Source organism: Rhyacophila brunnea, unplaced genomic scaffold (genome assembly GCF_057557595.1).
Source record: "Rhyacophila brunnea isolate RB1 unplaced genomic scaffold, BYU_Rbru_1.0 scaffold_11, whole genome shotgun sequence".
In the NCBI taxonomy this organism is placed as follows: Eukaryota; Metazoa; Arthropoda; class Insecta; order Trichoptera; family Rhyacophilidae; genus Rhyacophila; species Rhyacophila brunnea.
Genome location: NW_028232763.1, coordinates 32,498,694 through 32,516,441, shown reverse-complemented (window position 1 = coordinate 32,516,441; position 17,748 = coordinate 32,498,694). Strand labels below are relative to the sequence as shown.

The window sequence follows — 17,748 nt, the reverse complement described above, 5'->3', positions numbered from 1 at the left end:
TGCAGTCATTACAGACTAATAATTAGTAATACTAAATCAATTAACATGTTCACTTAAATCGTGTTCGATACTTATTATATACTGCAGTGGCGAATGATGGAGGTAGGCTGTGGAGATCCAAGAAAAATAGTACACACACACTAAACTTTGTCAGACATACTCATTTATTTTCATTGAATTAAGAATACAAATCGCAGATGGAATTGATATTTTTTTTTAAACTCAATTAAACTCTGAATAAGCAAATCATAATAGATCAGTTTGACTGGCAATATGTATTGTGCACCATTTATGTCGGATCTTCACAGTCTACTCCCACTCTTCGCCACTTTTGTATAGTCATTGCATAGTGGACCTTTAAATTAATTAAAAAACACCGTGACTAAAAAACTGTGATAGCATTTAAAGGTTATGTAATTAATAATGGTGGTGAAATAATGACGTGTTATAATTTTTCGAATAGGTAACGTTCAATGTTCTCAGAAATAATTTGTCACCCTACCTTTTATACCTAATGCATTTTTTTCGCTCACGTGTTTGTTGCAAATAATGAAAAGCCAATGCGCCAAACTGCGCATGCGCTGTGTCGTCACAATTGAGGCTATAGTCATTGTTATAGTTAAAAATGGTCACATTATTATTTATTTTTTCGACCCTTTCATTAAATTTATAATATTGTTACTGCGACAGATTTTTCTACTTTAAATAATTGAGTGATTTATTAAGACAGCACAATATATTATTAGAAATATTTAGACACTCTACTGTCGACAGATCCACAAGAAAAAAACTACATAATTATAGTATCATACATTTTATAAAAGACTGGAAAAGGAAAATGACGTCACTATTTTAAATGTTTCTTTCAACGATTAAAAATTCAGAAAAATAAAGAGAAGTTTTCCTAGTACGTATTTACTAATAGTTTCTATTATAACGTTTAATGATCAATATTTTTTTAATTTTTTATGATTTTGTTGCGTAATTTGATTAACAGAGACAAAAGAAGGATAAATTAATACAAAAACAAAGCAGGGTACGATTTAAAAAAAGAACAAAAGAGCATCAATTAATATTGTATAATTAACAGTATTGCCAACTCTATAATAATTGACTTTCATAGACTATACGATATCATTATTTTTTCAACAACAACATTTTATTAACTATCAATAATTATAATTGGTGAAAAATCTTTAAATAATATAATATAAAATACATTATATTATTATATTAGATCAAGGTCCACATAAATTGTAAAACTAAAATATTCTACTGATTAAGCGGTCCTGCGCATCTATTCTATACACAATGTTGCTATCATCGGCTATCGTGGGTAGTTTATCATATTTATGTATTGAGGTACCTATTATAATTGTTACAATAAGTTAGCCTTCTAAACTGTCAAAACTGTCTATCTCGCTCTAAAGGTTAACAGCCAAGAGAGGTGCTGTTAAAACATAGTACTTTTTGACAGTTCATAAGGTTAACTCATTGTAACAATAATTAACTGCCTCAATGTATAAATATGATAAACTACCCTCTATAGCCGCCGATAGTAGCCTTGTGTATACAATAGATACGCTGACAAACATTCAACTATGTGACTGCTTTATATACTATATACCTAGTTTGTTTAATTTAATTTTTGATTTCCTTCATAAATTTAAGATTTTACACAATACATGAAAGATCCTATATTACAGAATTCACAAGAAACCGGTCGCTGTAGTCCAATGCATAAGGCACTGGCTTTTCACTCGATGGCTGCATGCTCTATTCCCGGTGAGGTCACAATACATTCATGTGATTTTCTCAATGCATGTGTGTGTTTTTTCACAATCTCAGTGCAACACCCACGATGACCGCGCGGCTTAAGCGTCGGCTTATTGCGTCGTGGGTCCCAGGTTCAAATCCTGGGTCTGACAAGTACATATATTGTTTTTCAGTTTTTTTGTATGAGTCAGAGTATGGACCTAATAGGTTGAGCAAGTGGCTGACATCCATTTCTCGTAAAAACTAAATCTGTTAATATAAATCTCCACTCTGTGGAGGCCCATATGATCTTAATAGAATCGGACATGTTCGGAAATACAGTGCAACACTACACTACTGTCTTAAAATTGAGCCCCGTGGCAGTTATAAGCAAACGAAATATATAAATGTATATGACGTACTAAGGTGGGATAAACTAAGTAGCGTGCATTGATTTTTCCGCAGGAATTTGACCTATTTATAAAATAATTTATTAGTTATAATAAAACACACGCATTAAAATCAAACTGTCACGAATACGCCTACCATTATTATGATTTACTATACTTTAATATAAAATCCTGTGTTTATATTATATTTTGACACTATATCGCTAACTCAAAATGTTAGACGGAATATTATAACCCCATATCCAAGTAAGCATTGGGCGATAGAATTATTTGGAAGATTTTGTTTAATACGTTTATTTTCAATGTATTCCCCTTTCTCTTTATGGCAGGAACCGGCCTACCCACGAAAGTATTCCACTGACTCCGATAATACCTGCGCATCTATTCTATACACAAGACTACTACCGGCAGCTATCGAGGGTAGTGTTCCATATGTTTGTATCGAAGTATTATAATTGTTACAATAAGTTAGCCGTCTAAACACTCTAAACAGTCAAAACTATATAATATCTCGCTTTAAAATTTAGCATAACCAAAAGAGGTGGTGTTAAAACATAGCACTCGTTGTAACAATTACAACTAATTTATTGTGATTGTTACAATAAGTGTTAATGCTTCGATACAAAAATATAAAAACTACCCTCGATAGCCGCCAATAGCGGTCGATAAGATGCGCTGGACAGATTAATAAATGTTTAAATATAAAACTGTTACTCGCTGAGATATTTCAGGAAATTAATAATGTAAAGATGTAGTCGAAGCAAGGAACAAGCTTAGAAGGACATTTCTCTTATACATTCAATTAATATCAATCATAATAACAAACGAAACCATAAAATTCAAAGACTTTTTCTGTAAACAATGATAAACAAATATAAAATACAGAAAATATTATCCTATCATGGATATACAAAAAAATATGTTAAAATATATTCACAAATCTAATTTAAATACGAACTATGATGCATTTATCTAATAATCTGCTAATGGACAGTTTAATGAAAAAAAAATCTTTAAAATTATTTATCTATTTTCACGAATTGTTTTAATTACTACAGCAGATACTTTCATATATACCCTTTTGTCTGTATTATTATGTTTTATTATTTATTAAAAAAAATCATATAAATATTGTATGAGTAGGTACTTATACTTATTGACTTTTCTCTTCAATTTGAGGTTAAACACTAATTTATTCATCTACATAATTATGTATGCAGATATTCTATCTATAGAGATTGCAATCAAATCATTCCTTGACAATTTTAGTATATTTGATCGATTGTAATCTCAATAAATAAATATTTTTATATTTTTACAAGTAGCTATTTAATATTTTTAAGTTTTATTATTATAACTAAAAAAATAATTTACTGTATAAAAACCTGTTAAAAATATTAATTTGTGATGTCTGTGACATCTGAAGAAACCCTTAAAAACAATTTAGATGAACATACAGATGAACTTTTGAGAATTGATGTTACGAGTACCTAATTGTAATGGGATTAGCTTATCTGAAAACTATTAAGGTGAACTCAAGATGAAAAAGAAGGTGTAAATCGTTTACCCATTCATAAGATACCTACCTAATAGAGAAATTAGTATCTTTCTTTAACATACTTCATACCGAAATATATTTAAATAATGTATTGCAATCAAATCTTTCTCTGAAATTCTCAACCCAGGAAGTCCTTTATTTACCATTTACCTTTATTTACTTATATTATTACTCCATTGGTGATGATTTAGATTTTTAGAATAAGAAAGAAGAATAATAGGCAATACGAACTTTTTGCTTCACTACCTAATGATAATAAATTGATAACTATAGAAAAGTAATTAAAGGGGATCTGTGTGAATAAGGGAAGAGACCCTATTACTGGATACTCGATATTCTGGGGGAGTAGGCCGTGTTATCCAACATAAAGTAACTAAAACACTTACTTCTGGATAACTAGTAAGCCTAGAAAAAAATATGGTTCTGTTGTGAGAAATAGTAACAAGTTAAAGCAGTTTTTTGTCTGTAGAGTTTATTTTTTAAATAGTGGCTTTTTACACTAAAGACTTATTATTCTATAATATTGTTTATATAAACATTGTATTCAATAAATAAATATTTATTGTAATATATTTTTTAAATTTTTGTCAAAAAATGTTTACCAGTATTCCAAAGGGACTGTTGCCTTATACTGGGTAGGTATATCTGAAATTAGGATTCATTTTATAAATCATTTTTTCTCCACACATGCTTTTAACAATTTTAAAGAAATCTAAGCTTTTGGTAACTAATAATTGAAACACTTTAAAACCAAGTGCATGGTTCGGTTTTAACATAATGTATCCAGGAGCCGGTATAGTTCACTTCCTATTTTGGATCATCTAATAAAAGTCAAAATAATATGTTTGTTTGATTTCCTCTTCCTACTTGCCAATTATTATCACCATATAAAAAAAATTGTCTGTTGAAATTTCCTTTCCTGCCAATTCCAATTTTAAATTTTCACGACAGATGAACATAAACTATGCAAATTTTGGATTCGATTTTAATTTGATATTCTTTTGTTTGACTTAGCTGTCAGAATTATTTTTATTTTGACATGTATGTCTAGATAGAGATATTTTAATATAATGTAATTATTATTGTTTTGTTTGGTAAAATAAATGTATATCGATCAATGAAAACACCTCGGACAAATCCAGACACATCAGTTAGTTTTTTTTTTTTTTTTTTTTAATAGAACATAACTACTAATAGTAGAAGACATAGTAAATTGACGTCTTACCTTGGTGGACTTAGGTATTATTATATTATGTTTTGTATGTTTTATTTTCAAGCTATTCGTGTTAGTGGTTTAACCATTGTTTACAGTAATTAATTTTAAATAACTATAGCTTGGCTCAATTTATGTATATACATTAATTATCACGTTGAAAAATTCTTACAGTTTACAAATAAAAATGTAGGTACTTACAAGTAATGAGAGAGACGTTGATGATGACCAGGAGATGGCGGTGTCTTGATGATCGTGGTGGTGCTGGTGCCGAGGCCCTCGCCCTGGCGAGTGGCCTGCACAGCATTCCGGTGCTTTGGAGACCAGAAAGATTGCTCAGCATCACCTAGAGAAATAAATTAACAAAGAAAACTCATGAATTTCTTCATTTCACATGGATAATATTATGGATAGGTAGGTACGTAAAATCCCACATACAGCATTGTGTAGATGCATTTTTGCTATCGCGTCATGTTCTTTGGCGCATAAATGTCTTATGATAATATTTTCAACCTTTCTGACAGTACAATAACACACTGCTGTTAGTGAGACAATATTACTTTTAATCCACGTCGTCACAACATTTTATAGTGAACCTATTTATGTCTTTTTATAGAGAAAGTCCAATATTGTATAGGTTTATCGAATGAGATATATATATTATATATATACGCCTTCAAATGCAATCATTCAGAACAACGTGTAATTGATTTTTCTGCATTTCTATTTCCAACTTTAATATATATTATAATACATAATATGTAGGTAATAACATAATAACATATTATTGTTTAACACGTGTTTAAGTATGTCCCATATTTTTTCCACACTCGATATTTAAACCTTGTTATCTTTCCAAAGAAGGTAACGCGCTTCCCACTATTTTTGTATTCCCCGGATGTAATATTTTCATGCATAACTCAAAAAAGCACTATAAACCAGATGTATTAATACAAATTCAAAAATACTAAATCTGACAAGAAAAATTGCTTGTTGTCAATGAAGAATGCTAAAATTAATACTCTATAATTTTGTATATTCTGTTTTGAATAAAAAAAATGGATTTAGAAATGTATACTTATATGATATTGTGGAATTTTTATTCTCATCGCATATTTATGAAAAACTACCCCACGAATTCATACGAATTATAAATAAAATGAAATTTCTTATTGTAATTAAAGAAATTACGGACAAATTTAAAAAAAAAGAATTCCATGAATCTATGTATACATAATTTACTGAAATTTTAAAAACACTGTCTTGTATTGTCGATCTAAATAATTTATGAACTTTCGATTTTACAGTTTCTTGTCTTTTGCGAGGGTTGCCAGTTCATTGCCAATGTTCTTCGAATACAAGACATTGTATATTATAGACACCAGGGACGAATACTTGAATAATACATATGATAGGTCAACCATACATTTTATATCACAGTGTGAACGAGGAACAGAGAAACAGCTGATTGCTGCTTATGTTTAGCGTTATTATTGAAAATATAATGCGTACATCAAAGATATTGAAGAGAAATGTATTATACATATTTTTAAAGGTCTAGGTCAGGGGTATTCAACCTTTGTATACCTACCGCCCACTTTTGTATCTCTGTTATTGGTAAAATTTTCTAACCGCCCACCAGTTCCACAGTAATGGTGATTTATGAAGTAGGGAAGTTACTTTACTTTATAAAATTTATAAAGCAGTTACAGGAATTTAAAGCATATAATAATAATTACTTACGTTACTATGTACTTGCGATACAACGAAATTTAAATTGTCACGGGGAATTTTATGAGAACATAATAAAAATGTTTTAAAAACCCCTACCGCCCACCATGAAAGCTAGAATACCCACTAGTGGGCGGTAGGGACTAGGTTGACTACCCCTGGTATAGGTCAAAGACGTTGAAGAAATCGTATATAAATTACGTTTCCTGTATGAAATGTTCACGATGGCCGAGCGGCTTACGCGTCTGCTTATAATGTCGTAGGTCCCAGGTTCGAATACTGGGTCTGGAAAAATACACATATTGTTTAATTTGTGTTTGGAGTCAGAGTATGGACCTAATAGGTTTTTTTTCTAGGTGCCTTTATGGATACCTCGCATTTACTATCGAGGACTTTAAGGACTTTAACACACAAACTACTCTACTTGATACTAGTCAAATGAAAATTGTACCGGTTAAGAAAAATATGCCTTATTGAAAATTATTCTTCTACCCGCATCGGGTATTGCTAATTTGAATTCGGCCAGATCCTATGAAACCGCCTTGTAAAAAATCTGGAAAATTCTTTGTAGTGCAAGGCGGTGGTGATTCTAATGAACATTTTGTCGTATTCATTGGGAACTGAGAATTGCAATTTGAGCAAACCTCCACCCTATAGAAGCCCGGATTAGGATCGGACATATGAAAGTAAATCTGATAAAATAATCAATACAAATAGATACCTACTATTGTCTGTGTGTGGTGTTCAAAATTATGTATAATATATTTAATAACGAATGCTACACTTCTAAATCTTGTTACTTACCTATTAAAAATGTTTAATTAAAAACTATCAGCAAGTACAATTACGTTAAAACAAAAATTCGGAGAGATTCCGACGCCGGTTAGGAATCAATCTACATAATATTATTATTGACATCTTGGTTCAATCCGTAAAATCCGGTCGCGAATATGAACTAAATTAATAAACACTTCAATCGCATAGTTATTAGCGAATTTTGTCGCGATTAGTGAATCCAACCCCGAACCAAAATCTTGATCCCGGGATTTCGGGATTACGATTTGACGGTCCTGGGATTGGCATTTTTTTCAATAGTTAATATAAAATTTATATATATTATATAAATAACGTTCATAAAATCGGTCAAAAATAAATTTAGTATAATTTATACTATTTAAGACATTTATTGTTTATATTGTGTACGTTCAATCTTGGAAATACATAGGTTTAATGGAGTAAATAATATGGTAATATGTATAAATAATCATGTGAAAGTAAAACAGTTTTATTTATTTTTGAAAAGATAACAAATACGAGTTCAATTAAAATTTAAAATATGACAAATGCATTAAAAAACATGGTGGAATCACTTTGATAAAGGTGCGAAGCATTTTTTTTTCCAATCTCTCTCATTTTTATTAATTTATGTGAAAAAATAAAATGAATTGACAACACATGGGTAATAAATCAAACTTCATTCAAACTCAGTATTTTTTCTGTTATATTTTCGTTTTTATTTTATTTTCTATAAAAATTGATAAAAAAAAAACTCAATCCCGAAAGTTTCGGGATTATGTTTACCAATCTCGGGATTCATATGTATCGAAAATAGTTCGGGTCCCAGTCCCAATTTCTAATAGTTTTCTAATGTTTCTGAAGTGTTCCAAATTATGCACGTATGCTAATGGTTAAATTAGTTGCAAGTCATCGTTGCAGATTATTTTGTTAAAAAGTCACACATTTTATTATACTCTTACTCTACGTTTTATACTACAATTTTAGATTCACTCTAACGGCCGATTATCGTCGCCGTCTTGTGAGATGGTTTAATATTATTTTGAATCTCTTGGAGGCTAATTTATGACAATTTGTCAATACTTAGGTACCTACGCCGTTTTTCTGTGTAATGCGTAAACATTTATGACTGTACATTATGATGTACAATATACTATTATATAAAAGAGTTCCATAACCTAAATTATTTGATATATATTTATCTAGATAGTATGTTATCCGAACTATATGCCCTGTCAAGATACTTCAATCGGGCACTGTACTTTCTTAAGCTGATCCTGGTAGTAGATATTGCATAGAGCTTGCTTAGTCGCTGCCTGATTTCCAGGTTGTTCTGTCACTTTCAGTAAACTTCTCAAGAGAGCAATTTGAAAGTTCACATTGAAATAATTGCACAACCAATATATATATAAAAAAAAACTTTGTTCTGCATATAAAAGAATAACTTATTGTCGACATTATCAAAAAATCTGTTCATAATTTTTGTATTCCGACAAATTGGTTAAACAGAGTTCTGTAAGTAGAACAAAGTGGCATTAAAAAGTAATTTTGCTTAACAATCTGATATAGAACAACCTGGAAATTAGGCAGTATAGTGTGATTTTGAATTACCTGTATGCTGCGATTGCACTGATCGCTCATTAGTGTTAGCGCCCCATCGGGTATAGGCATGGGGAGGTGATAGCGCCCTCAATGGAGCAGGAGGGCGACGTCCTGGCCACGATCCACCTCGTCCAGCCAACGGCCACGAGGAACCCAGCTGCTGTCCTGAAAAGTGACATATTACAAGATAAGTTTAGGTTTTATTTACACGCAAATCTTCTCAATTAATTATATAAGTAGGTACGAGATATCTTACAGTATGATTACATAAATTATATTAAATTTTACAGGACTAAAAATATAAACAATTTGTGTCTACTTATTTTTACTTCTATCACAGTTACCCTAATCTATTATTATATTTGGTAAACCATTCAACTTTATTTTTAAATAACTATTAAATAGGCACTTATGGTTTGCTTGAAAAGTTAAGTTTCTAAATAGTAAATTATTCAATATAAACCAAACCATATGTGATAATTTGGTTCAAGCAAATTATCAAATTGGGCCCACTTTAGTGTGAATTTCATTGTATAATTCCATAATAATTTCAACCTATCAAAAATAGGTATAAATTTAATTAATTTATACATATTATGATTTTGTAAAATGTAATTTTATCAAGTAAATACTACCTCTATTAATACATACTTAACAGATTTTAGGTACATATCTCAGTAGCGAAGGGGGAAGTTAAGCTGTGGAGATCTGACATAAAAAGCGCACACTAAAACTTTTTCTGTCATACTCATAAGTATTTGTTTTCATTGAAATAAGACTACATTAAATTTCAAATAAACCCTGCGAAAACCAAGCCTTAATAGATAATAGTCAAAAAATACTCGTCTATCTATACAATATCTAAAATTATGCTACTAAATCATACATAACTTTGGATATTTTATAGATATAATAATATGTTTATCTATTATAGTTTGATTTAGGTAAGGCTTAATGAATTTAAAGAAATATGCCAACAAAATGTGTAAATATGTATCGTTAATCCAACGAAAACAAATAAGTATGAATGAAAAGGTGTGCACATTTTTGTCGTATCGCCCAAAATACACCAAAACTATTATGGTTTGGTTAGCCACGATTTATTTGATTTTTAAAAACTAACCAACACTATCTGTGAATTGTAGTCTTAGTTCAATAAAAGCAAATACGTATGACTAACAATATTTAATCAGCTGTTCAAAACAGCCTACCTCCACCCTTCGCTACTGATATCTATAGTTAAATTCCAAGACTTTCTTTACAATGTTTGATAATTGGAAAAGCCTTATATGTATTATCAATTATGTCATTATAATAATATATACTCAATCTGTAAGTGTAAATTGTGTTATCGCGAGAGCCGGATGCTTGGACCTCGAGACTACGGGACGGATTTTATAATACATAGGTACTGTGCCTGCTGTACAAGAATAGCAGGATTTTCACTTCTGAATCGGTTGGTCACGGATCCCAATTCTGCGCCTGGATAGTTCACATGTTTTTTTATGCAACGTTATGTTTGCATCCAACTTAATATTCTAACAACCATTTTGTAAATGTAAAGGCGACTTGATTATTATTGAAATTAAAACAAACATAATGATAATTAGCATGGGCAATAACCATACTGCTTGAACATTTTGTTTAGGGCAAAACATTTATAACCCCATAGACACCAATTAAAACAGTTTTCATTAAAACGAAGAAACTGATATCCAACGATCTGAATTAATATCTTCGTATGATTATGTTACCATGTTAGATTTTCTCTGTTTGAGGTTTAAGGTTTAAGTATATCAACGTATGCATTTGTTCGAAAGAAAAGACAAGAAACGACGGTGTTCTAGAAAAAATGAATGTGATACGCGTTGAAAAATACCGCCTTCTACAATTTATCACACAAAGGAGAACTCTAGGGGGAAAATCGGGTCAAACGGTGGCTGAAAAATGTTAAGATGCGGTTTCATAAGAGTCTAATCACGTTTTTCCGGTCAGATGTATTAAAGCTGGAGCTCAAAATTGATGTTTGGCAACCTTCGTAGAGTAGACAAAGAGTAATAAGAATACATTGACGATGCCATGCCATTTTGCATCGTAATGATATTGTCACGCAACTGCTATAATTACTAAGGCCTTAATAAGTATGTATAAATACAATAGTCGCAATGGCTGGTTCAAAACATTTTCACAAGCAATGTTGATCAATAAATTCGCATGCTTTATTTTTCACATTATTGTAGTTTCACAAATTATCAACAGATGGCAATTTTATCACAGTCCAATATTATAATATTATGAATTTATTTAGAGCAATAAATATATTACGTGTTGACGTTACTATTCATATATTATTATAATATATAGATATTTTCTCAGAGACTCTTTACTTTAAAATATATGAAAACACCATGCATACATTACGATGTTTTGGTTTGCGTCTAGGCTAGTCTCCTTTTTTATCACGTCTTCTATCGAAGGTTCGCGACCAACTTTCAATACACAACGCCATCTTGGGCCAGTCGTAGCATATCCCTTACGCCTTGGACATTGAGCCGCTTACGGAGGTTGCGTATCTAATTGAATTTTCTCTACCTTCCCTTGCATTATGGTTTGAAGTAAATCGTACTTTTCATTGTGGAAAATATAGCCGAAGCATAGAGCTTGTCTGCGTTTCATAGCAGTTTTACTCGTCTGTAATCACCCCAAGGTATCTTCGTGGTACGCCGATATAACCACATCTTGAAAACTTCTAATATTCTTATCGTCCGTTCTAACGTCCATGCTTTGACTCCGTAGGGCGTAGACTAGTAGTAACAGGTATGACGTAGCATCTGATCAACCTCCACCGTCCATAGAGCAATGTCTCGATTGCAGGATGTTTAATTTTTTGTGCTTCTTTACAACTCAACCCTGATCATAACCTCATAGTCTGGGCTCCAGTCTTTGCATAGACGGCAACCGATGTATTTTATATGTTTCACCATCTTAATAGTCCTGCCCTCAGTTTGCAGGCGGATATCACCGACATTTTGTTTACTAACAAACATAAAAAAGGTTTTTTTGGGTATTGAATACCTCAGTATTAATACTTTTTTTTCGTTACTTCGACTGCGCTGGTAACCGAGAGGTACTACTACCCGACCCGATACGGAAATTTGGTTGCTGTGAGTATAGATTCGAGCCCTGGTAACAGCACCACGGTATTTTTTTATTTTGTTTGTAAAATTGAAAAAAAAACACCACCACTTTACAATTTTTCGATGTGGCTTCTTCCAACAATGAACAACAGGAATGTATTTTGTTTTTGATTCATTGACCTGAAGTGTCATTTCTATGTTAACTCTTTCCAATGCGATAAATGCATTTTATGGGGTGGTTCTGATCTTTCCACTACATTACTACATACCTATATATCATTCAATGATGAAAAGTGACTTTTGGAAATAGGTATGTATTGGAGACCATAGTGCGCAGATAGATAATTTTCAGTCACACTTAGGGGAGTTAAAATGTAATATTTATATTTATTTATAAAATAAATATTTCAAATGAAATATGATTTAACTACGTTTATCTATTTTTTAATTATTTACTTGAAGGCTGATAATGAAAAGCTTTCAACTCAATAATTTAAGAATTTGCTGACAATTTTCCAGTAGATACCACAATATTATTATATACAAAAACATGATACACTTACATACGGATTATTACAACATTTGACCGCTTGAGTATTGTCGGTTACATTATATTCCGCATTGATGCCTTTGTTAATATGTTACTATTTTATTTTAATTTATTAAGGCAGGCTCTAAATAATCTCTGATAACATTCGCATATCTGATGAGTTGCATATCTCATATATAACCCCCGTTGTTTGGATTTCAGTATATGATGGGTACTATAATTAGTTATATAAAATATATTGTTCTCAGTTTTTTTAAAGGAAGAGATCTATGCATTCAATGGATCCCATCGCACATAGGCAATAAGGGCAATGAAAGGGCGGATGATCTGTCAAAGGAAGCTGGCCATTCAGGGGTACCATATCAGTGGATACCAGAAAACCTGGACTGGAATGAGGCTATAAAGAAAATGGGCCAAAGTATGTGGATATATTTTCACCATAGGGCATCATTAGAAAAGGGGAAATGGAGTAAGTCTATTCTACCATCACCACGAGAGGTGCCCTGGTTTGTTGAGTCTTCTTTGAGGAGGAATGAGCTTAAGTTAATACTGAGGCTAAGAACAGGGTACACAATGGGCAAAAGATTTGATGTCCTCATGGGAAGAAGCGAATCGCAACTCTGCGATGAATGTCATGTTTTAGAGGACATTGTACATCACTACAATGCCCTAAATATGAACTTCACAGAGTACAGCTGCGAATTGCGGATATCTATGAGAATGTCGACAAATTGAAAGATGTCCTGGCGGTGGGTAAGACGGAAGAGCTAGGCAAATTTTAAAGTTATTTAACAGAATAGGAGTGAGGACCTGATCGATGGATCCCCTTCTAGAAGAGAAGATGCGATATGACAGCGAGTCGGTAAAATCACAAAAAAAATGTTCTCAGTTCACTATATATGTATTAGGCTGAGCGGTTCAGCGTCAGCTTATAATGTCGTAGGACCCGGGTTCGAATGAGTCTGACAGAATTTCAGTATATTGTGTTTAGAGCCGGAGTATGAACTTAATATTATGTTGAGCTAGTGGCTAAGATCCATTTCTCGTAAAAACAAAAATATGTTAATAAAACTGTGTGAGTTGAAAAATCCACTGTGTGAGGGCCATAATGATCTTCTTAGAATCGAACATGGTTTTGAAAAACTGGTGGAGTACTAAAAACAATTCAATTTCTCCATAAGCACCTTGTTGACTGTTCGCCTGTTGCGTTGGCGGCGTCGCCTGCTGCTGATTAGGAGGCCAAATGATACCCTGCCTCGGCCACACAGGGCCTGGTTGCGCCCAGGACACTTGCTGCATGGCTGCTGGCATCACCAGCGGCCTCAGCGTGAATCCTGAGCCCATCCCGGCCGCCGCGGGAGCTGTCACCACTCGTCCCTCCATCCTGCGGTGACCTCCGCCATCCTGAAAAACGCAGAAGAAAAATATTAATATTTTAACTCAAATTGTAAATAAAATGTTATGACGTATACTATCGCCTACTTAATAAAGGATAATAAATAATATAAATTAACAAACCTGCAATGTTTGTTATAATAATAATGTTTATTCTAAACTCTAAATGATGGAAGTTTTATACTATTACATAGAAATTGTATTTGATAACTTTATGACATAAGTATGCACATTCTTTAAATATTTAAAAAAAATATATGTGGAGAGATTTTATTTTATTTATTTATTTAAAAAAGACACGTTGAGTACATAACAAACTATTAATTCACGACGTTCACAACATGACATTTAGAATAAAAATTACAAGTAATCATTAGAGAAAAAAACAAAGCAAAAAATAGTTTTATACAAAAGTATATATTATAGTAAGTATATAAGTCTATTTATACAGATGTATATATATATATATATACATCTGTATAAATATATATATATATATAATCTTTTTAACTCTACAACAGGCCATGAGACCGAATGCTAGTAGTGTATTAACAATAGTGTATTTACTAATAGAAGAGAAACAGTGGCAAACACCCAGGCTTTGCGAAAATTACATAAATATATTCTTATTGAGCATTACAACATAAGGATTAAGGACCAATGATAAATGCAGTAGTAGTGAAGTACACAGAAACATCAACAATACAAATGTATTGTAACCTTATCTGGAATCAAAACCAAAATCTCCAGGTAAAGAAAGAGCCAGTGCGTTTTAATAATATTTTAGTATAATAATTATTATTATTAATTTAAATAAAATATTAAAATGTATATAATATATAGATTTTGGTGGCTCTAGTGGTGCAGTGCGTAAGGACTTGCTTTCCATCCGGGAGCTCTGGTGAGGTCAAAATATATTTACATAATCTAATATCTAAATATCTAATATAATCTAATTCCTCAAGTCTGGGAATTTTATCATTGTTATTGGGCTTCACAGCCTGTGAATTCAACAAAGAAACATATAAAATCAATTGAACTGCGATGGCGGTTTTAGCGAACCCAAGATTTGCCTTTCACCATCTTCGGACTTTGACTAAGGACAGTGAGTTACGCAACATGGGGAAAGCATAAGATAATAAAAAATATCTTTGAAAGTCCCATCTCCCAATGGAATATATATATATATATATATATTTATATATATAACTCTGTTCCCTACTCAAAATTGGAAATACTGTGTGAACCACTGAATCGATTTTGATGATTGGTGACTTGAATGAAAGCCGTGTGTCTTAAAAAGGGTGGAAAAATAAAATATATAACACAAGCAACTTATGACTGAGAGAGCGAGCAAGGTCCAGATTATAACTTCTGTGTACACTAAGAACATAGTTTATTACTTATGTATAATATCTAGTTTAACTTTATTCTAACAAGCCACTAATATAATATATAAAAAGCACATCATAAAAATTTTAAACGCATTTTTATTTATCTATAATATAGCACTTAGACCCCTCTTTTGTCAAAATCCTTAATTTATTATTAACTGTCCTTACCATTTATTTGAATATAAAGCTTTGATATTTTCACTTAAATGTAACTCTGTTAAAAAATCTCACACAAAAGCTCCTTTCCAAAAGCTCGTTACAACGTAATTATAATACCTTGCGAAGCGTACCCAAGTAGATAAGAATAAAAATCAAGTGTTTTACGGTAACTTTAAAAAACTCCCCCAGTTTCAATAATAGTAAAAGCCTGAGAAATCATTTAATTTCCTTTGATGTACGCAGTAAATAAAAATAACAATACATCGATCATTACCGTGGTAAATGCGCATATGTAGGGGGTGAACACTATCGCCGGACAAAGAAGCATCGTACACTGACTTGATTGATGACTTTCGCGGACACTTTTCCTTTATGCGACCAAATTAAATGACTTTCGCCATCAGAGTCGAGCTGAAAAGCGTATTGGCAAGGTCTTCTTTACACATTCCCATTGTGTGATACTCGATCGGTACAAGTCAGCTGATAGCTTTTGTGCGAACTGGGTCAAAGACGTAGAGTAAAGTTGTTAATATGATTAAAAATATATTTATAATATTTTTTCACACCGCAATTATTATTGTATTGTCAATGTTTGTTCAAATGTTTTCGGATACATATACACGTTATTTAGTTAACTCTAAATATACCAAATTATTCATAAAAAATTAAATTACACTTAATTTTATTATGTATTGATAAATAATTTTAATATAAAACGAAGTTCATACATTTTTTGATATTTTGAATACAGTAAAGATTAGTACAGCTATGTTTAGTACATCTAATATACGTCTTAATAACTAATTTTAATGTTCACCTATTGTTATTTAATTTGAAAAAAAAATCAGTTACTTATTGCGTAATTTCGTGGATATTTTAAAATGGGATCAAACTTTACGTTAAAATAATTACATAAAATTGAAAAATTATATATTTTAGGGAAAAATATAATAAAATTCAAATAATTGAAACTTTACGATATTAATACTGATTTAAAAAATGTTTCTCGCTGCTTTTCAAATACAATATGTTACATTTAGTTTATTAATTTCATTATTTAGTATTTATTTTAGAGTTGAAAAGTTTTATGCAAAGTTCTGATGTCATGTATTTGATTAAAAATCAATCAGTCACACACAATTTAAAATCGTTTAACGCTTGTCACCTTTTCCTTAACAATGAATTTCATATTCCGACTTAACAATAGATTAATTTATTACAGTGACGCCTCGTAACCCATCAGCGACCACTCTCATATGAATTAGTTTTTTTTGTTTTGTTTGTTATTGAGTGACGCGCTTCACTCTACGTCCGAGCTTTTTACAGCGCCCTTAGAAGACCTTGATTTCGCGGCGTTTGTTACGCGGTTTAAATGGTGTTTTCAAGGATTCTTTTGGATGGATTTTTCGGGCAGTTTTTCGCGGTTTTGGCGTTGATTTTCGCGCGGGCTTAGCGTCGGCTCGCCGTGGTGTACTGGCGGGGATAGGGCACGGGAATCGATCTCGGTATCGACGACGGGCGGCGGGGCTAAGAGTTGTTTTCAGATCGGGCCTCGCGTGCCTGGTGCGACACGCCGAACCGCGATACAGCACAGCCTGTTTGATCGATAAAACGTTGTTTGCACCCCCAGGAGTCGCCAACAGTTTCCGTTAAAAATGCATCAACCGCGTACTGCACTTTTGCTGCACGTTCAGTCACCCACTAATAGTACACGTCTTGTAACCTCAGTCATTCTTCATTCATTCGTATAGTGGCAGGAAGTAGAATACAACATAAAAATAAACACAAAAACAAAATAGCACTGCCAAAAACTTTTCTCATTAGCAAGGAACCGTTAGAACCTTAATACAGGCCAGTGTATTTTCATCAACTTAGTAGATGCCGAAAGTTTACCGGGGAAGGCACACAGCATACTAGTGCCAAGGACTCTTTTTTAGGGGGTTATTTAAAGTCTACCGTAATAAAAACAAAATTGTATATAACCTACATTATATCGGTAACAGACTAGCAAAGATATCGATACGTAATTCAATGTAATAATTATCGCAA

The 17,748-nt window shown here is 32.1% G+C and overlaps 1 protein-coding gene across 1 annotated transcript in view; it reads right to left on the bottom strand.

Moving 5' to 3' along the window:
• Positions 1-16,338, bottom strand: part of LOC147078609 (uncharacterized) — a 59,580-nt gene extending 43,242 nt beyond the window's left edge. The window contains exons 1-4 of the mRNA XM_085960439.1: positions 15,974-16,338; positions 13,936-14,155; positions 9,074-9,229; positions 5,138-5,282 (exon numbers count right to left, since the gene is read on the bottom strand). Coding sequence (XP_085816565.1) covers positions 5,138-5,282; positions 9,074-9,229; positions 13,936-14,155; positions 15,974-16,027 — 575 coding nt within the window. The 5' untranslated portion in view covers positions 16,028-16,338. The remainder of the gene's footprint in view (positions 1-5,137; positions 5,283-9,073; positions 9,230-13,935; positions 14,156-15,973) is intronic.
• Between the last annotated feature and the right edge of the window lie 1,410 nt (positions 16,339-17,748).